This window comes from Pygocentrus nattereri, chromosome 4 (genome assembly GCF_015220715.1).
Source record: "Pygocentrus nattereri isolate fPygNat1 chromosome 4, fPygNat1.pri, whole genome shotgun sequence".
Lineage (NCBI taxonomy): Eukaryota > Metazoa > Chordata > Actinopteri > Characiformes > Serrasalmidae > Pygocentrus > Pygocentrus nattereri.
The window spans coordinates 10,004,576-10,026,153 of NC_051214.1; the positions used below are offsets into that span (position 1 = coordinate 10,004,576).

General features: G+C 39.3%; 1 protein-coding gene across 1 annotated transcript in view; it reads right to left on the bottom strand.

The window, feature by feature from the left end:
- The window catches only part of map3k5 (mitogen-activated protein kinase kinase kinase 5), a 105,695-nt gene that overhangs the window by 4,838 nt on the left and 79,279 nt on the right, over positions 1-21,578 (bottom strand). The window contains exons 17-27 of the mRNA XM_017697729.2: positions 21,434-21,570; positions 19,011-19,116; positions 15,688-15,845; positions 11,324-11,504; positions 9,187-9,204; positions 8,419-8,596; positions 6,334-6,502; positions 5,416-5,601; positions 2,506-2,611; positions 1,939-2,182; positions 587-699 (exon numbers count right to left, since the gene is read on the bottom strand). Coding sequence (XP_017553218.2) covers positions 587-699; positions 1,939-2,182; positions 2,506-2,611; positions 5,416-5,601; positions 6,334-6,502; positions 8,419-8,596; positions 9,187-9,204; positions 11,324-11,504; positions 15,688-15,845; positions 19,011-19,116; positions 21,434-21,570 — 1,596 coding nt within the window. The remainder of the gene's footprint in view (positions 1-586; positions 700-1,938; positions 2,183-2,505; positions 2,612-5,415; positions 5,602-6,333; positions 6,503-8,418; positions 8,597-9,186; positions 9,205-11,323; positions 11,505-15,687; positions 15,846-19,010; positions 19,117-21,433; positions 21,571-21,578) is intronic.

Sequence of the window (21,578 nt, forward strand, 5' to 3'; positions counted from 1 at the left end):
CAGTGAAGGGAGCGCAGCAGTTGGGTGATGTGGCTGAACTTGAGCAGATTGAAGATGAGCCGTGCTGCCGCCATGGTAGCAGAGTTTAACTGTGCTTTGATCTGGGAGATTCTTCACCATGGTTACAGAGTTTGACCTTGCCGTGAGAATCTTAACCGAAGTAGTGGAGTTTAACTGGGTCTCGCACCGGGAGGTTCTTCGCCTCATTATCAGAGCTTTGGCCATTGACCTGGACCCTTTTCACCGTGGTAGCTTAGTGTTATTGGGCCATGAGCCAAAACATTCTTCACCACAGTAGCAGAGTCTCTGGCTGTGCCAAGAGCCAAGAGTATTACACAGTGCAGTTGGGAAAGTTTTTCTCCCTGAATGATTGGGTTTGAGACAGATTATTATTATTATTATTATTATTATTATTATTATTTTAATAATTTTGTGAATTGTTTAACGGGCTCTATTGCATTTGCAGCTTTCTAGCAGTCCTGCAAAGGCCAATATGGTGAAACAGATTAAAAAACAAATTGCGAAACCCTTTTTTTCCTACTAAAGGACTAGTGTTTGTGTGTATGTATGTTGCATATAGACTTACCAATGGGCTCAGAGCGCAACTTCAGTAGTTTAATCTCCTGCTCTCTCTCTTCCAGAACATGCTGCAGGATACACTGGTACTCCCTCTCCTTCTCTAGCAGCTCCTCTAGCAACCTAAAACAAACACATACATTATCTGTCAAAAGCTTGCAGAAATTTCCAAGTAACATAAAACCTTTAGTTTTTAATTAAATTAGAAAAATACCTGCATACAACATTACAATAAGACTATCCTTACAGAAGTTTCAAATGGATAAAAATTAGTTTTTTAGCTAGTATTATTTATTAGGTCACAAACACATTATATGCACATCAATAAGCAGTTATAATGTACAAATAAAAAGAGCAACATGACCTGTAATATCTGATGAATATGAATATCTGACGAAGCAGACATCAATGTTAACTGATGGAGAAGACAGAGTAAGATGAGTAACCAGCAATATCTGAGGTTTAGAAACTATAGATGAACGTGTGGTTCACTATTTGGCAAGCGGCAGATCACCGTTGCCCCTTATTGTTGTGTTATAACTGCTTATTAATGATTTTAATGAAATGTTTATGACCTAATTAATGACCATTGCCAGGCCAAAACAATCTTCATTAGTGTTTCATCAATACTTAGGGTACATTCAGCTTCAACAGTCAGTTTCTTCTTTGGTATGAGGAAAAGGTTTTGCCTTAATAGTGATTTGGAAAAAATGTATTCTTATAAATGCTTTGAAGATGGTCACGCCGTCTTTAATGAACATTCAACTAAACATCAATTTAATGCAACTGAACGTTTAGTTGAATGTAATAGACTGTATGAAATAAAACTCTAAACCTAAATCCTAGAACTAAGCCTAATGTTGTCATTTGTGCTTCAGTAGATAGTTTCCTAATCATTTGAGCATCTCTAGATAATCAAGTGGGGACACGCAAAATGAACCATGACCAATAATTTCACAGTTTTTGTTTCCAAACTGTTGCTGAAACAAAACTGCAACTCTTTTGTCCCTAAAATGTTTTAAACACCTGCTCACACAATTTGTCAGTTGTTCCTTCAGTTTAGCGGTTTCCACAAAGACAAATCAGGTTGTTTTTAAAGCTACTGCAAACTGAGCTCATACAGGCTCATTCATGCAACACTCTGAATAAAATACAATGTAAATACGAAAAAAAAAATCACTGGGTGAATTTTTTTTTTATCTTTTGGCTTAATATTCAATAATTACATGTAACTATTTGGTAATTACTATATAAATACTATGTAAGTTATGGCATCATGAGAGTAACTGAAGGAATACAACTATATGCCCACATATAAGCCTCCAGAGCCCATTAATAACAAAGAATATAACACCAGCCCACCTGCTGGTCTCGAGCTTCATGCGGCCGAGCTCCATGTTAACGGAGTGCTGTGCTGTGCGAGATTCGTGAGAAACGGTGGAACTCAGCGTGCTCACTCCTGATGTAGCTACCGTGTCATCATGGTTCACGATCTGTGGGACTCTGCTTTTGTGGGCGGGGCTTCCATGAGGTACAGTGTCATCATCATCATCATCCTGATCGGCCGGGTCGCTTTCAGATGCCAAGCTGAAGTGTGGCCTGAGCTCTGAACAGAAAGAAACAGATAACCACAAAAACATCAATGAAAAGCAGAAACAGGCATTGCTAACAATGTATTTTTGCAGTCATCCACTAAAGGACTCACACAGGACAAAGGTGAAATTCATATAAACAAAAGTAAATACCTCAACAACAAAGCACAATGACAGGAACCACAGTCAATATTGAAACATGCATCATATTGAAGTCATAGTTTAGGAAAAATCAATTTGCCATAATTTGATTTAACAAAAACAACAGCAAAATGGTGAGAGTTTTGGCGACATGTTCTGAGTGCTGCTATACATATAACAGTGAAGGAAAAGTTACCTGGCACCAGGATAGTGATGGCGGTCTGGACAGCTTTACGGATTATGTTGTCCAGTGCAAACATCCAGTGAGGTTTGATATTGTGATTCCGCAGCACTTTGTTCAGCTGGAGACACACAGAGTTCACATGTTACTTAACTATCATGCATATACACAAACACACGAGTATCTCTGTGGTGTTACCTTAGATCAGCTTTGGATTTATATGGTAACTGTACTGTAGGACAGTGTCCATTGGGCTACATGATACCTACATACTACTGATTTTTTCTGACATTGGGTTTTCATGGCATTTTTTGGGTGAAATGATATAGCATGTTATAACAACTGATTTTGTAACTTAGTGTATAACGTATTAACTTATGATGTAATGCTGATGATGGCTTGAACCCTATAAATGGTAAATTTGAAACTCAGGGCCACAGAAAATGTGGTTCAACGAGCCTAACTTGGCTTATGACTTATGCCATATTATTAAGCATTGTGTCACTATGACATACACTAAACTACTAAAGCCTACGATGCCCCAGAGTAGATGGAAGTTCGTGTTATTTGTCTTATGCAGGAGTAACTAACAGCTCCCTGAGACTGACAGGTTTTGATGAGTTAGATAAGGCAACGGACAGAGATGCTCATCGGGTCTGACTCTGATTTGGGGCGCTATGAGGAAACTGCAGTTTGGTGGTGAAATGAAGGAAGACAGTAAACAACAACCACAATTTTCACTAAACTGCACTTTCTAATGATCATATTTAACAGAGACATAGACGCAGCCTAGCCTAGCCTAGTTTAAGCCATTTTAACTTCTGCTGCAACAAAACATGTCAGAGTACAGAGTACATGCCATGTACTATTTTCCTGTTCTATATGACTTCTTGCCTTCATGGCTGTTGTCTGCTTGGCTCAGTATACGGCCATCACCAAAATTTTCTTTTGATGGTCCATATTTCTTTGTATCTGATCTGCCACACTCCAGTCATGTACACACCTTCTAGCTGGACAAGATCTGCCTTTATATGTGTCCACAGCTCTGTGCGTGCGGTGTATAGTGTGTAGGCAGCCTGAGGCCAGAACGAAAATTTAAACAAGAGCCTGGCAAATAGGGGGCCAACTTTGGCCTCATTGTTCTCTCTGACTATAATGAAGCATTACTGTCTTGTCTCCCATGTACAACACAGAACATGTAAAAATTACATTAAAAATGTGGTGAAGCTGGTAAAAGCAAGGGGAAAGGTTAGGGTTAACAAAACCAACGGCTAAATTAAATGTTTGAACATCCTTTCTACTCATTTCTGGGGTAAAAGTGGCACGTAAATTGAGTAGCCACTCCCATCTCCAGCATTTATACTGAGATTTCTTATCCTGTGCAAATCGTTTAGAAACATTACAGACGTCCTGAGGTTAACTGGCATTACCCCACCACCCTATGGAAACCTAATCCCATCTGAAAAGGGCTGAAGTCTGTCAGAAAGTATCATGACAACCTAATTTTTGAATGTCACCGGACATAGAGGTTACATTAACTTGACATCAAAACTGGCAAACGCAACCTTTATGATGTCTATAATAAGCAGAAGTGCTTATTAAATGTTTAAGCAGGCACATGTCAGTTGCCATGAAAGGCTTTTGTAGATGCCATGAATGCTTATAAACACGGAGCGTTCAAGATTTCATAGGGAACATGGCGCACAAGTATCTCACGAACGCTAGATGGCAGCAACGTACAGGTAGTGTTTATAAGAAAAGTTACATAATCTTTATGAAGGGAGGTCTTTATCTCTATCTGAGGGCCTATCTTTCACTCTTGCTTGGCCTTTGTCTTGTGACATTAATCTCCTCACAGAGGTGCAAACCATTCATTATCAGAACATTCCACTACATTTTCATAATGCCCTTGAAGGGAGCAGACAGATAAGATATAATACAGTGGCTACATGTGCCAAAGGCCCTGCGAGTATCACTTTTAAGCTGGGCTAAGGACTCGTCAACTAGACCATATGGAGGACGTGTTAAGGAAACATATGAATCACAAATGAGTAAGATATAGTCATAAGCTACAGGCAAAATTTGAAAACAGCAGTGAAATTACACATCATGGTCATTTTCTAAGTGAAAATATGTTAAAATGTTTCAATTTTAGTGCAAATCGTCTATTTATTTACAGAGTTTAACACACTGGAAAAAAGTCAAATGTAAGGAGCTAAAACTTTTGCAAAGACCACATGTTTTATGCGTTTAGTTTTTTTCCAGTATGTTAAATTCAGCAAATATGCAGTAACTGCACTGAAATTTGCAGGTGTGTGGAGGACGTTTTAACTTATTTGCACTTAGAAAAACAACAAAACGCATCATTTGACCAGGGTGCCAAAACTTAAGTGTAAGACAGTACTTAATCATTTATAACAGAGCGTGGATGATTACTATGTAATTAATGATAATGATTAAGAGTTGTTTTTATGCAACCTAGAAAATGCTTAATATTTCATGTCATATAATTTATGAGTTCTAAGTTTACAACTAAATCATTATTAACACACAAGAATTATTGATTAGCTTTGCACATTTTTATAGGGATCTTGGTTGAATAAGATTCTATCAGTCAACTAGATGCATTTCTGGTAACACTTTATAAGTGCAGGCTTGTGTAAATTGCAAGTTCATTGTGAGCTAATGGTTTAAACAGAGCTACAATTTTAACAAGTAGCCATTTGCTTAATAACATACTTTTATGTATAAAATGCTTTTCACAAATGTTTTGGATTTAAGTCAGTTACACAAGATTTGTTTCTTTTTTTTCACTGCAGAACTGAGTGTCAGGCATTAAGCCCTAAATCCCTCCTTGTCCCACATTTGATTCGAGAGCTGATTCCAGTGGTGCAGCGACAGACGGAGGCCAAAAAAAACACTCACCGCATCCTGAAAGCCGAACAGCGTCACCTGCAGCTGACTGATAGCAGTGCTGTCGAAGTCCAGCTCCAGTTTGAGCTGGGAAAGCGTGTTGGCGATGATCTTTCTGTCCGCCATGCGTACAAACTCACCCAGGCTGGCCACCAGAGCGGAAATGTGCTCATGTTTTAGCTTAGTCTCCTCAGAGCCCTGAAGAGAGAGAAAGAGAGGACGATACAGAGGACAGAAAAAGAGGGAGAGGATTATTAACCTACTGCAAATGCATTTATAGCTGTACCTCATACTGGCTTACTTTCTGTGTGTGTGGACTGTATTAGAATACAGTCCACACACATTCTACAGTCTAGAATATATTATAATCAATTAAAAGATAAAATCTTTAGTGTATTTATAAATATGCAAAAAGCTTCACTATAAACACTTTACGGTATTTTTTACAGTAAATTTACAGTAACTTGCTAGCAGCAGAGTTAAAGGTAGTTACTATAAATAATAGAGATTACAGCATACTGTAATGTTTGTTTATAGTAATGACACTGCACTTTTTTTACAAGGCTACATATTGACGCTATATTACTGTTATTAATAATATCCTCTTTTATTTCAGTTTTTCAGAACTGCTATTCTTTCAAAAGCTAACAGGCTCATCTCAGTAATAACCTTTCAGTTTACACCAAATAAAGTGTTAAATGCATGTCTCATGTTTATGTTACATTTCAAGCTCCAAAAGTCAGTGAAGCTGTACAGTATTAAATGCTAGCATCACAATAACATGACACTGCCAATTCCATAGAGACTGAATCCCAAAGTATCACAGCAGTGGCTATAATATCTAATATATTACTGATGTGATGTTTCCTAAAGAATTATAATCACATCATTATGAGGTCTGAGATTTACACCCATAGTGCGTGTACTGGCCTGTGTGAGCGCCTCCTGCAAGTTGCTGACTATTTTGTCTTTGTCCTCTGTGAGGATGCGGTGCAGAGTGGCTCTCCGCTCACTGTCCTTCCTCAGCATGAAGAACCCAGCGTCCTTCTCCTCTGGAGATGGGGGGGCGCTGTGGTCCTCAAACTGCTCCACTGGGATACTGCAGAAAACAGTGAAACATGTTAAGTCTCAAAACCTGTGGTCAGCATGCTATTTCTACTTGAACACAGCATTTATATAAGACTTTATAGCCAGTGTTTATAAACCTACAGGGTCAACAACGTTTATTTCATATTGATTTCAATTTCAATTTGCTAACCCTGTTGTAAAACTGGTTTAAACCCATTTAATGGCCAGGGTTGGCCAGTTTAATCACACACTCCTATAACCTAAGAATAGCTCAACCTGTTTACAGTGAAGTTTGTGTATTTACTGAATAACAAAACTAAGTATGTAACAGGCCTGGAATTTTAAGGGGTCAACCATTATTTCAATATCAACCCAAAATCTTTTTGCTATTTTTTTTTTTAACTAACTACAACATGACACAGAACTGTTTTGAAGCCTCTGTCTTCTGCAAAGGCTTTTCTAGATTCTAATCTGGTCTTCCTGTTTTTGTGGCTATCAGTGGTTTACATCTTGTGGTAAACCCTCTGTATTCACTCTGGTTTTAACTTCTTGACTGTTAACTTTGACACAGATACGCCCACCTACTGGAGCTTTTCTTGATCTGGTTGTACACAAATCAAGCCTCAACTCTCAACTCAAAGCCCAGATAATTAAACTGGTTATCAAATCAATTTATTGGAAAAGACCATTATGCTTGGAATAGTTAAAGACAAAAAAAAGGAAGAGGATGACCAGCTGAAAGATGGATGGATACAATAAGAGCAATTAGCCTTTTAAGTTTGAAGACCCAAACAGGAGACAGGAAATTCTGAAGAAAACCATATGGTAGCCAGGAATTGGAAACAACTTGACAGCACTTAAAAATGGTAATCTGTTCTATGGCAAGTGTCACAAGATGGTCAAAATATGACTTTTCAACAGTCGTGTGTCACGTGAGCTTTTGTTCCCCTCATATAATCACAGGACACACTCCAGGCAGTTTACTGTGCAAAGCCATCTGAATGCCACAGGTCTTTGACAACATACTGCAATGTCTTAGGAATTGCAGCACATTTTATGGTAAAAAGCTGCTAAGAGGTTACTCTGTAATAACAACACATCTTAAGAAAACATCAGCTTTACACTGTGTGAATAATTCATGATGACTGCCATTTACATTAACAGATGTCTGAAACCTGGTTTATAACATTGTCATAACCGTGCCATAAACATGTCATAGCAGATGTCTTATACTGACATGAGTTGTCATGACATTTTTTTCCGCACAAGGGAATGCTGAGGGCCTTCATAGAAGGCCTAATGATTTCTGGGAAATAAAAAAGTTTTACAGTACACTGTAAAGTTCTGGATGGAAACAAAAGGGTTAAATTCTTGAAATGCAGAGTTGAAAATGGGTCAATCGGCAATAGGCAGACTGTGGTCCGAGTCCGGACCCAGACGCTGTCGTATGCAGACCTGGACCTATAACCGATAAACTATGGAGAATAATTTTGATGGGGTGGTTCTATTTTAATCTGCAAAACTTTTCTAGCCCTTACTGTAGCTTTAGCAGCCTGGGAAACTCACAGACCAATCGAATGTGTTGTAAGTATAACAGGTGACGCTACTCAGCCAATCAGATCTGTGCATTAGGATGCACACTGAGACTCAAGTGAGTGTCGCACACACAGGGGAGGGACAAGGGAAGAAGCAGATGTTGAAATTTGACTGAATTGGACTTGATTCGACATTCAGTTGTTGACTGTGTAAGATGTTGATCGTACCTACTGGGCTACTTCAGTAAACAGCATTTGGCACTGAGTCAAGATGCAAGTTAGACATTATGATGTCATGATCATTGCTTGAGGAAATATTCTCTATCTGGACTTTAGTGAATTTTAATTAAAGACCCCTGATCTAGACCCTTGCAGTTTCCATTCCACTCCTGCATTCTCTCTCTCTAGATACCTGAGGAAGAGGGAGCGATGGCCTTTGACCTCTCTCTCGCTGTAGCACTTGGTGCTGGGCTTGAAGAGGAAGGGGTTGGAGTTCAGCTCGTTGTCGGGGGAGACAGAGCCGTATTCGCTGCTGCTGCTCGTGTCCTCCACCACCACGGGGACAGGAAGAGAGATGCTGCGAAGGTATTCTGGCACACAGAGGCAAAGCAAGACTATAATCCACTGTACTGTAGCCCTTACACTGAATCTGTGACTCCTATACACTTCACACTGCAGATCATTGTAATAGCACAGTTATAGCAAAAGTAATGTTTTCAGTAACACTTTACTGTAGAGTGCTGTTCATAAGGCTGCATGACACCTACATAAGCCTGTCATTACAACTGACATAACCCTATGTAACTGTTTATACATGCTTATTACAACAGGCATCATCTGCCATAAAGGCTACTTTTGCTGATTTTGATCAAAATTGGCAAACGTAGCCTTTATAAAGAATGACGCTTATTGGAACAAGCATTCATAAACAGTTATGTAGGATTATGTCAGTTGTCAAGACAAGCTTATATAGGTGTCATATCTTATGAACAGCACCCTACAGCAAAGTGTTACCCTGTTTTCTTTACAGGCTCTTAAGTTCTAGGTATTAAATTACTTAATACTAAAATATACATACACTGCAATGCAATGTCCTTCTGTTGTATATTGTAATTTGACATTATTTGGTACTAGACTTTAGCATCTGCTGTAATCTCCAATAAGAGATGAAAAGACTCACCTGTTCCTGGAGACAAAGCTAGAAAAAAAAGAAAGAAAATATTTTCAAAATATAACAACAGCAAAATCTGCAAGTATCTAAGACTGTTATATAAAAACAGATATCTTCACTCTTAAGAGAACATCAGCTTTACACTGTGTGAATAATTCATGATGACTGCCATTTACATTAACAAATATCTGAACCCTGGTTGATAACATTGTCATAACCATGCCATAAACCTGTCATAGCAGCTGTCTTATACTGACATGAGTTGTAAAATGAGACATTTTTTTTTAGCAGACGGGAACCCTGAGGGCTTTCACAGAAGGCCTAATGATTTCTGGGAACTAAAAATGCATGGCTGTTCATTTTTATTCAGTAGAATCATTCTTGCAATGAAACTCTACCAGTTTTACAGTACTACTCTTGTTGTACTGTAAGGTTTTGGATGGAAACAAAAGGGTTAATTTCTTGAATTGCTGAATGGAAAATGGGCCAATCAGAAACTGTTTTTCTTTGTAGTATCTAGGTAGATACTGCTAAACAAGCTCTCCTATTAGTTAGGACTTAAAGAGCAGATGTTCTGACGCTTTTGATTGAACTTCAGCATGATTACAAAGTGACGGAGGAATCAACCAATACTCTCAATTTCCAAAGCGCAAGTTCAGTTCAGTAAAATCAAGCTTTAAACAAAACACGGAATGTCTTTTAGAAGCTTCAAATGTCTGTGTTTGATCTAGAACTGCCTTTTTTGAACTTCCAGCCCACCTTATGAGATGTTGCAGGTACATTTGAGAGTAAACTATTTTTTTCATTCTACCTTAAACAATGCAGCAGTCACACTGCAGAGCCCAAATGCACCAGAATGTAACTGCTGTACTGTATAAGGTGGAACAGACAACTCCTATAAGGAGATCATTTCAGTCTCATCAGAAAGTGTGCATGGAAATTGTCATTAGCTCAGCGCTAACAAACCACTACAATGATAGCAGAAGTTAGTATTATCGTTAAGATGAGTTTTTTCCTCATGTTCTGAGCAAGATTTGACATTTACAGCCCAAAGTGAAGGCCTAGCTCTAACACTCACAGTTCACCACTGCTGTTCAGTAATGTAAAAATGTCATGCTACCATTATTATACTGTAAATATTGGGTCAAAACCCCTTCTCTATTTTTGACATTTTCTTTTTTAACAATTTGAAAATGCCAGCTGATTTTAATATAGTTGTTAAATATTATCTAATTTTATTTCACTTTATTCACTTTTATTAACGTTGTATCTTAAGCATCGGCCGGTCCTTCTGTCATGTAACGATCCCCAATGGTTAGCCTATTTCACCCCAATCTAGTTATTTACAGCTCCCCAATCAAGCAATGCCATTTGATGAAGGGATGTCTTAGAGACATCATGTCTTCTAGATGGGGGAGACTGTAAATTCCTAGGTGGGCCTCAACACCTATTTTAATTACAAAGGTAGAGGCACCTACCCATCAAGTAGGGGGGTTTCGGGGTTGTTTACACAGAGACAACTAGAGGGTGTGGGTTACCTGGGTGAAAATAAGTTCACAGTTGTGTAAGCTGAGTTAGACTTGCTTGGCTGGGAAGACGCATGTTCATAAAACTTCTTTTTCCTCAACTCTCCATTTCTGTTTTTCTTCAAGAGACAAACGCTTGCCAGCAGAAGTCAACGTAGCATTAAACTTTTATCATGATTGGAGCAAAAGAAATGGTCTAAAATTACTTTGGGGACAAAATGTGGTTCTGTTACTTTCCATTGAAAGTTCGAAAAGTATTTTCCACCTTATTTTTCACGCTTTAATTTCTGGTTAGTTGTCATGAAATAATACTCTAAATGTTATGGAAACTAATGTTAATGGCAACTGTTATAACACTAAACAATCGTTATGACAACTCATGACAGCTTATGGCTGTGTCACGGTTATGTCAATATTATGTAGCAGGTCTCAATTGAAGTGTTAATTGTCAATATCTTTTCCTTTAATGTTGTCTCAAACATGAAGATAGCCACAACATTGTTCTGTATTATTATAAAACAGAAGTGTAAAACTTTATGACTGTTATTTTCTTGGGGTTTGATGATGAGGTCAGGAGAACTCACCTGTGTGTATACATACACACCACACTCAAAACACACCTGTGAAGTTGTTGCCTTTGGCTTTTTTCTTGCGAGAGGTGACTGTGAGGAATTCATGGGTGAGCAGCTCGTTGGCTGTAGCGCGGAGGTCAGGGTCTGGCTCAAAACAGCGCAGAATAAAGGCCTTCGCCTCAGCTGACATGGAGTCTGGAATCTCTGGGTGGATCTTAAACATCCCCACCTACATGAATATGTGTGACAAATGTAGAAGAGCTATTCAATACAATTTAATTCAATAGAATGTCATGTGCCTTTAGATAGAAGACTTAGCGAATAAATATATATGTTTTTCAGTGTTTAATGTGTCCACCATATGCTTTTATTACAGCTTCCATTCTTTTCAGGGAACTTGTTTTCAGCTTTCAAAGAAATCAGTTATACAGGTATATTTTCCACAACTCTGAAGTTCAGTTATAAAAGTACTTTCTGCTTCTCACAGTCCAAGCACATTAAACTGGGCTCTGCAGTGGTCAGTCCATTGCTCTTAGAACACCAGCAGCTTCTTTGTTTGACTTTCTTCTGGAGCTTGATTTCCTCCTCTCTCTCTCTCTCTCTCTCTCTCTCTCTCTCTCTCTCTCTGTTTATCTGATGGTGACAGTTTTGGTGGTCCACCAAGTCTATAATAATTTCAGCTTGGACCTTCTGCAAATCAGTAATACATTCAGCATGTTTGACTTACTACCATGCTTAAAGTTACATTCACACTGCCAGCAGGGGATTATGGGATTTGGAGTTCATGATGTAAAAGTCTGAGCTGTGGCAGCTGAGAAAATAACCTCAGCAGTCCTGGAATGTCTAACACAGCTAAGGAATGAGATGCTTAGTCTGGGAATGAGGGAAGTTCCTCTAAAATGAGTTCAGCTGGAAGCTTTTGGTAGTAAAGCCAGCAGAGGGCAAGCTTTCCCGAGTTCAAGGAAACATGTCACGAGAGCATGTATTTGGATTCTCAGCATTCCTATCTGTATGAATTACATGGAAAAAGTAGATCGGAATCTCAAAAGTTTCCATGTTCATAGAAACTCTGTGGGTTGGCTTCTGACAATGAATCAAAAGGTCATTGTCAGTTTTTCTTTTGAACGAGTACCAAATCTGTATATTCTCATCTTTTTACTTGTTTGGATTCGTGACTTCATACATACAAAATAGATACCATCAATTATTATTCTTTAAGTAATGTCTTAGGAATTCTCTTCATTTCTTTCAAAATTTCTCTTACGAACAGCTCTAAGAACAAGAAAAAAAATGTTCCTATAAACTATTTCCTCCAACATCACTTGTAGTTCTAGTTTTCTTTTTTGTTTGATTTCTTCTCCACTTTACTGTCGAGACACTAAGATTCATTTGACTAACCAGTTAACATAAATAACTTTCAAAGTCTAAATATCTCTCACATTCTTTATGGTAAACTAAAATTTTTAACATGACATTAGCCACGTTTACATGCAGCCTGATAATCCGTTAATAATCCGACTAATAGCTCAATTGGAACAGAATACGTCCATGTAAACACCTCAATCAGAAAAGACTAGTCCGACTGAGGCCATTCGTAATACAATTTCTATCCGATTGAATGAGGTGGGTAAACCTCTAAATAATCCATTAAATAAAAGAATAATATCCGTGTAAACGCCTGAATCCGATTACACTCCAATCGGAAGGTGTAAGGACGTTCTGCGCATGTGCGGCGCGTCATAGCGAAAGGTTTATACCGTTCAGCATGGCGGAGCAGAAACTGGTCTGCAGAGGAGACGAGGTTTATACTCTGAGCTTTAAAAGACGGTGGTGGGACCGACATCCAGTTTGAGAGCACGACGTCTCCCTCTCGCCGCTTCCTTTATAAGTGCATGTGAAGGAAGTTGTTCTGAGCCTGACGTCAGTTTAAAGCAATTAAAATAACAAGCGCGCCAACTGGAAACTCATCTCACGCCGACTGGACCTCACGTGATGCTCACTGTCATGGTAACGTTTACTCTAAACGCTGCTCCACGCATGTGCGTCATTCTGCATCAGATTACTTGGGGGGCATGTAAACGAAGATTTATCAGATTGTTGATTCTGTAATTGGCAAAAATCTTTGCATGTAAACATAGCCATTGACTGGATACATGACTAAAACCTAGAGCAAGCAAACCTCTTAAGGCTTTATTGAGAATTTAAACAATGGAACATTTTTAATGGACTTCATGTTTGCTTTCAGTCATTCAGAGCAGTCTGACGTGAAATGGGTTATTGTAAAACATAAAAACGTATAAGTGGTCACTTGGGCAATGCCCCGCTTGTCACTGGGGTGTTACCCTCAAAGGTGCATCTCAGTACCTTTAGTCAGGGAACATAATTGTACCAATTATACTTTTTAAGTTGTACTAACTCCATACACCCCGTCTCGTCTCCAGGCTTTTCATTTTATTGTTCTTTTTTAAAACATTGGTTATTAAAGATACAAATATGTACTTTTCACTTGGGAAAAACTAATTTAAGATACACAGCTGAACCTTAAAACCACTGTTGTACCTTAGACGGTATATTTCCATGGTTTGTACCTTGATGACTGTAAAATGTACCTGTACAGTACCATTATTTCTAACAGTGTAGGAACTGGGCTTGCAAGGTGTACAGCCTGAATAGATATTGTATTTTCTATCCAAACAACTAGTGAACCTACATGTATCTTCTGAGTTATGTATACTGTTGATAATTGTAAAATAGTGGTAAAGAAATAAGTTTTCTTTGGTGACTATCTTAGTTTACAAGGCCCTGCAAGTACTTCTCCACCATTAATGGATTAATATTATAGATTTTAAGCTCAATCATGTCTGATCAGGCAGTCTAATCATTTGACGCAAAATATCACTTTGGAGCATTGGAGCTTTTCACATGAAACCACTCTGAATGCCTGCGATGGCCACAAGAGCTGGCAGAAAGGCAGGGCCTGAACCTCGAGCGTAGACAACAGCCTGCAAGCACGGCAGGGAGAGGACAGTCCTGAGCTCTGCCTCTTGGCCACTGCCTCCAGTCCCGCAGCGAGGCCTCTCCAGGATTGAACATGAGGCAGAGTCTAGCAGCCACACAACGGAACAGGAGGTGGGGGCCGGAAGGCGGAGTTCGGGACTCAGGCCCCGTCCTCATGCCTCTTGTGGCTGACATCCTTCTCCCGCTGTCACTTGTTGCCACCATCAGAGCACAGGCAATGGGTGTTTGGCACAATAAATAATAGAAAAGCTGCTGAATGTAAGGGGCTGTCATAATGAAGGCTTTTCCCATACAGCACACTACAGTAAGAATAAATAGAATTTGGTTCAAAAGGATCAAAACACAAACATTTTAGCTATGTTCAAAAGCTAGGCTGCTGCCAAGAAAGGTGGCACTGTCCTCTGAAAGCTCCTCACTTTTGTAATACGATGTAAAATAGAACAATCCCACTTTTCATGCCATCTAAGGGAGTTGGCACCAATCTGAATTGTGACAGAGAAAATACTGTTAATTGAATGATAACAAGGAAGGCCAAACACTGATGTGAATAATATGATGTGGGCAAAATATTTGTTTGTAATGAAATGCTGTCCTGCAAGCTAAACAACTGAAAGATGCACAGGGTTCTACACATTTTTGGTTCCTCTGTTCTGCTCCTACAAGATTTCACTTTGCTCCTGCAGAAAGTCTTCACACCTACAACCCAAACATTTAGTCCTGCTCCCAACCCATAGACCTGTATAACTGGTTTCGATCTGCATTGGTTACAACTGAAAATATCTGCATTAGGTCAGACTCGCCTTTAGCTGCCGTCTGTCTAAAAGCTCAGCCAAGCAAATCACATGATTCATGTTATTGGGTGCTTCTATTTAGAACTACTTTAGAACTTCTATTTAGGGTATTTTATTTTGTTGTTAATTTGCTATTAAATATTACTTATAAATGGCAATTAATAAGTGAGAGTTACAAATTTTCAGGCTACTCATTAATTTGTGTGATTTCCCTATACCTATGTGTTGCTCCCACTTACACTGGGCTGGTTAACTGCCTGCTCCCACGTCACAATGAAAATAAGCCCTTCATTGCAAAATATTGTGGTGGGTCCTGAAGAAGTCCAGCTCATTCAGCAATTTCTTTGAAGGATCCTTCTCATTGGAACAGCTTTTACTGGTGTAGTGGTCAAGACATGCAGCCCACTTGGACTGCAGCTTAGCTTTTGGAACACAGCTGTTGGGTTGGTTGTAAAGTACTGTAAATTGTGAAATTTCCCTAAAACTATGTTCTTAAAACTTTCCTTAAAACATTAACATCACTGTTCCCACCACTCCTTTTAAACATCCTGCCTGTATTGTACATTGTTACAAAGTGTGGGAAATTATGTGAAGTTCTCTGACCTTAAACATGGCCGCCTGTGGTTCTCCCAGCTCATAAAAGGGCGGTTTGCCTGTGGCCATCTCTATAATAGTGCAGCCCAGTGACCAGATGTCTGCTGGCTTGCCGTATCCACGAGGGCCTTTGTCTATGATCTCAGGAGCCATGTACTGTAGTGTGCCTGTGGTGGGGATAAAAGCATCATCAACAACACAAAGAAATTAAGTTAAACAGCACAAAACTGCATATTTAATCTCATCAGCATGAACCATTGTGGGCAGAACTGGGAGGTTTTCGATTTTGACTTCACTCCTAATGCATGATGAGTTAATTAAAGCAGCAAATCCAATGTACTGAGATCTCTCTGCGTGAAAGTTGAGAGGATCTCTGGAGAATCTGGCCTGAAAACATGCAGCTTTCTGGTTTTTCCTGTTTCTCTCTGAAGAAGAGAATCCACTCTCAGGGGAGCAAATGATCTTTACAAAGTGGTTCAGTCTTGATCACGGGTGCCTCTAAGCCAAAAAATGGAATCTGAGCCAAGGGATTTGGAGTACCTAGAAGTGCCATTTGTTTGTGACCTGGGACAAAATGTTCAGATTTAGCTGTATATTTATTTATCTGTAATCATGCCAGCTAGATCAAGGCCAAAGTTGATGTCATATGGAGTTTTCCCAGGCCGAAGAGTGCATGACCCAAGAGTGGGCTAGAAGACAGTAAGATTAACTTCAAGAGGAGTTAGAGCTCTGACGGAGAGAAACTTTTGGCAAAATATTCCTATAATATTGTAGTAGAAAAAACATTCTCTCAATGAGTCCAATAAGGACATCTGTCAGTATATAACTGCCAAAGACTACGCAAGTTTGCCTGCATTTGGAATTTTCCACGTAATGATTGATTTTTAAAGTTACTGTTCAGTCACATTGGAAAATGCACCTGAAAAGGTTTTGTGCTAATACTTTGGACAGCTTTATATTAATCAATGTGCATTCTTTGGCATCAAGAGCAGGTTTAAATAATCAGTTGACAGTTTTCTTTTCCAAACTATTCTAAGTCTTTTGGCCAAAAGGTGGTTGAAAGCTTTGAGTGCTTTGAGATGTGGCTGGTATTTGGTGGTATTATTTATATAACAGCAAAAATAACATTTCTGATGGTTTCTGAATTTTGTAGCTTATTATTCTGGAATGTCCCTTCACTTCTTAATAAGAAACAATTTGACCAAGCAAAGTAAATCTGAGTTATTTACTGTGCAATAGATGTGTAGATCAAATTCTGTCAATATGTCCTTATGTCAGCCTGCAGACCCGGCAAAAACGGTGCTAAATGTTGATTCACAGCTTAGTTTCTATAAGGCTGAAATTGGCTTGTTACTTGCCATCTTTTTGTTTGAGTTTTCCATTCCACCTAAAATGGAGCAGCAGAGACAATCTGGCTCCTGTACAGGCACCTGAATGTAACTGCTGTATTATTTAAAGTTGAACGGGAAATTTGAGTAAGAAGCCACTTTCAGCTTTGTCGAATTTCTCAAGTCATTTGTCCCAAACACTCATGCCTCCAGTTTCAGAATCTGCTGGAATTCGGGATATACTGGCTTGTTGCAATGCCCAGACCACTCAGCTAATCAGAGTAGCATGGTGTGTACTATTTGTACATTGCGTTATTTGTGCGTATTTGTGTCATATCGCTATAACGATTCTGACAAAACTTATACCTGAGTAAGAATATTAACCAACACGCAATTGGCTGCACCTGCTTTCTATCTTCAGCTTACTTGTTTTTTATTTTTGTCATTAACAGATATATGGAAAATCAATAATAAAATGATCATACATTAAACAAGAAAATTTTAAGTAACTTGTAACATTTGATTCTCAGGAACATGAGAAGGATCCATGTGCAGGTTAAAGGTGGTCAAATAAAACAGGGAAATCCAAGGGGCAAGGACAGAAAAGGAGGACAAAAACCAAAAAGCAGTCAGCAAAAAAACAGGCAAAAGTATCCAAAAGGGCAAATGCAAAAATCAGTCCAAAAAGCAGGCAACATTCAAAACACCAAAAAAGACAAGGGAATAAACAAGGCTTGGTAAGGCAGACACTGAGGAACTGGCAATACTTCACAAAGTGCAGAGCAACTGAGAGGTTTTATAGCAGAGCAGAGTGGAAATGAGGATCAGGTGGAGCTCATTAGGGCTGTCATTAGAACTCAGGAGAGGAAGACCTCTGGTGGCCAGAAGGGGGATTGCTGACATAACACCTTTACGTAATAAACTGAAAGTGCAAGGGTTTTTCATTTTGAAAAAAAATGTGCATTTGTGGGCTACTACTCGTTTGAGCAGAACTAGTTAATGGAGAGCCTACTTCCTATTTCACCCATTATATCAAAAATATTGCAAAGAGGACTGGAACCTTGAGTACTTTTTTTTTGTTTGTCAATTGTCAATTGTTTGTGCTGTTTCTAAAACTAAATATGCCTACAGCCATAAATAAAGTAACCTGAACCTGACCACCAAAGAAAATTGACCACTATCTTTCCGTTTTTCTGAAAACTATTTTAGGACATAGGATGTTAGTCTTAAAGCTACTGAGTGCTGGCTGGTTGCTGAGCTGATGACCTGAATGAGTGAAACAGTTTTCGCTCACTTATACCATGAATATACTATAACTGGCTTAAAAAGTCCTATAATGCTATGACTAATAATTGTATAAAAAGAGCTTAAAATGTAACAGCAGTGCATTTTTCTGTATATAAATGAGTAAGCAAATACAAACTACAATTCTGCACAAAAGCTTCATAGGAACCCATTCATTTTGGACTCACTTGCACGCTCTAGCATCTGACAAAGCCAAAAGACTGAGTGGCAGTTCTCCTCACCAGAAATGGTGGCTTTTTCCTTTCAAATGATGCACACAAAGTGACTTGTGTGCTAATATCTTCCCCTTGTGGAAAAATGTCAGACTGCTAAACATGCATGAGTGAGTGAGTTCCAAAGCCACATGTACATGCTTCACATTTACAAAAAATAAGGTGTTTTAACAATAAAAGACAATACCACATTACATGTAAGTATTATTTCATATTATTTAGCAAACTTTTGAAAATTGAAACCGTTTCTCTCTAGTTCTTTATCAATACTTCTTCCCAACCTGGTAATTTTTCACCTTATACCATCTTCATTGGATTACTTGTCAATCATCAAAGACATCCAAGGCCTAGGCCTATTTGAGCGTGCTATGGACAAGAGAACTAGTTAAAAAACTTTGGTGTAGAACACAGAGGCATACATTAGAAGTAAATGCAAAGTTAGATGCCTGCAACTCAAATGTAAATGTATAAAGAAGGCGCTGGGTACCAGTGAAGGTCTCGGTGCAGGGGTTAATGCCAGCCAGACGCTTTGATGTGCCAAAATCAGAGATCTTCAGAACTCCACTGTAGGTGTTTATCAGCACATTGTCTCCCTATGTGGGGGGGGGGGAGAAGCAGATACAGAGGATGAATCACTTTATCCTAAATCTATGAGCATGACAGCACTTGTTAGGACCTTATAACATGGCCAATCAGATAAGCCAAAACAAAAATACAAAAGCAATGCTGGAAGGAACGTTCCCTTGATAAAAACATGGATGCACAAAGGTATGCTCTTTTCACACAAGTTCCTGAAAACCTGTGTCATTGCTGTAGCACTGGGAAACCACAATGGTAGGCTTTAGAGTCGTTTGAAGTTGTTTCTTCTTTGTAAAGACCACACAGCACCAGATGTCCTCGATAGGACAAGAGCAAAAATAAATCAACATTTACAGGATTGGCTCTACAGAGAAATGAGGCATGTATGAGACCTCAATGACTCTCCATTTAACACTAATACTATCATACTTAAGCCATGCTATAGAATTCCAGTCCTTCTATAACAAAGGAAGACATTCAAAATATACTGTTCATAACAACTTAAAACTGATTGTCATGATGTAAGGTATTCTTGTTGTTGAGCTATAGCTATAAATAAGGCATTATGTAACTCTGTTTAACAGGGTGCATCACTTTGTTTGTCGTTGCATGTAAGTGAAAGTTCTCTCACATTCAGAGTATTATTCCAGGTTGTTGGTTCAGTTCCAAGATGTTCAAGGATAGGAAGGGTCATTTCTGGTCCTATTAGGGCTTAGCATTTTCTTGTACATATGCACTAGGAGTAGTTCTCATGTACAATGCAGTTTTGCACTCTACTGTTCTTGTGCACTTGTAATATGTAGTCCTGTAAACTCATCATCCTGATGTTATTTTCTGGATGTTTTTCAACAGAAAGGGATTTTTTCATCAGAAATAGAGGTCCATGTGGTGTGAGAACGTTGCTACTTTACATTAGATTTTTGTTTGTTTTCTACAGTTTGTGGTATGTTAGTAATTTGTTTTGAACTTTCCGCCCAGGCTTGGGACTTTTCCATCATTGACTGAGAACCAGCCAGAACGATTTTAATCATGGTAGAGAAGTTTAACAAGGCTGCAAGCCAAAAGACTCTTTACCACAGTAGTGAAGTTTAACAAGGCCACAGGCAAGGATGATGCTTACTGCGGTAGCGGTTTAATAAGGCCGCGAGCCAGTACATGTCTTAAAGCAGTAGCATTTGACTAGACCACGAACCAGGATCAGAAGCAGAGTATGATTTAGCCGTGAACCGAGATACTTCTCTCTGTGGTAGTAGTCTCTAACTAGGCCATGAGCTGGGGCACTTTTCTCCACAGTCGTGAAGTCTGACTAGGCTGCAAGCTGGGACTATTTTCTATGGTAGCAGAGTTTGACTAAGCCACAAGTTGGGACACTCCTCTCCATGTTAGCATAGTTTAACAAGGCCGTGAACTTGGCACTTCTCTTCACAGTAGTGGAGTTGGACTAGGCCATGAACTTGGACAGTTCTTACCATGGTAAGAGAATTTGATTAGGCTGTGAATGAGACCGGTCTCTCTGCGGTAGTGTTGTTTGACTAGGCCATGAGCCAGGACACATCTCTCTGAGGATAGGACACTTCCCTCTACGTTAGTTGAGTTGGACTGGGCCATGAGCTAGGACACTTCCCTCTGCAGTAGTGGAACTTGACTAGGTCGAGAACTAGGACAGTTCATTCTGTGGTAGCATAGTTTGACTAGACCATGAGCCAGGATGTGTCTCCAACAGAATGGGAAACTTAACTCCATGGCAGCAGAGTTTAACAAGGCCATGAGCCAGGGCACTTCTCTCTGCAGAAATGGAGATTGACTTAGCCATGAACCAAGACACCTCTCTCTGTGGTAGTCTTTGACTAGGCCGCGAGCTGGAACATTTTTCTCCACAGTCGTGGAATTTGACTAGGTCGTAAGCCAGGACATGGACATATCTCCCCATGGTAGCAGAGTTTCACAAAGCCACAAGCTGGGACACTCCTCTCTGCGGTGGCAGAATTTGACTTGGCCATGGAATGGGGACTTTGCATCATGGCAAAAGAGTTTGAATGGGATGGCACTTTGATGGGCAACAAACCTGGGATTTTTCACCACGATAGAGTCTGTGTAATGGAGTCTGAGTGAGTCATGTGCAAGAGAACTATACATCACAGTTGGAGAGTTCTTCTTCATGCAAGCTGTGTAACTGTGTTTGTGTATGTTTTGTTGAGAAAGTTGCCATATAAAAGAAATATGGCTTGACATCTACTCTTGGTTGATCTACTACATTTATGGTTAGGCACAAAATACTACACATTTGATTTGCTTTGCCAGCCTATCACTTCATATGAAAGTGTGACTTACCTTAATATCCCGGTGAGCAATCTGGTTGTCATGCAGGTATTTGAGGCCCTCCAGGATCTGTTTGGTGTAGAATCCAACGGTCGGCTCGTTGTTTTTCAGTGGTCCCCATTTGGATCTCAGTAGTGCTGACAGACTGCCTGCATTA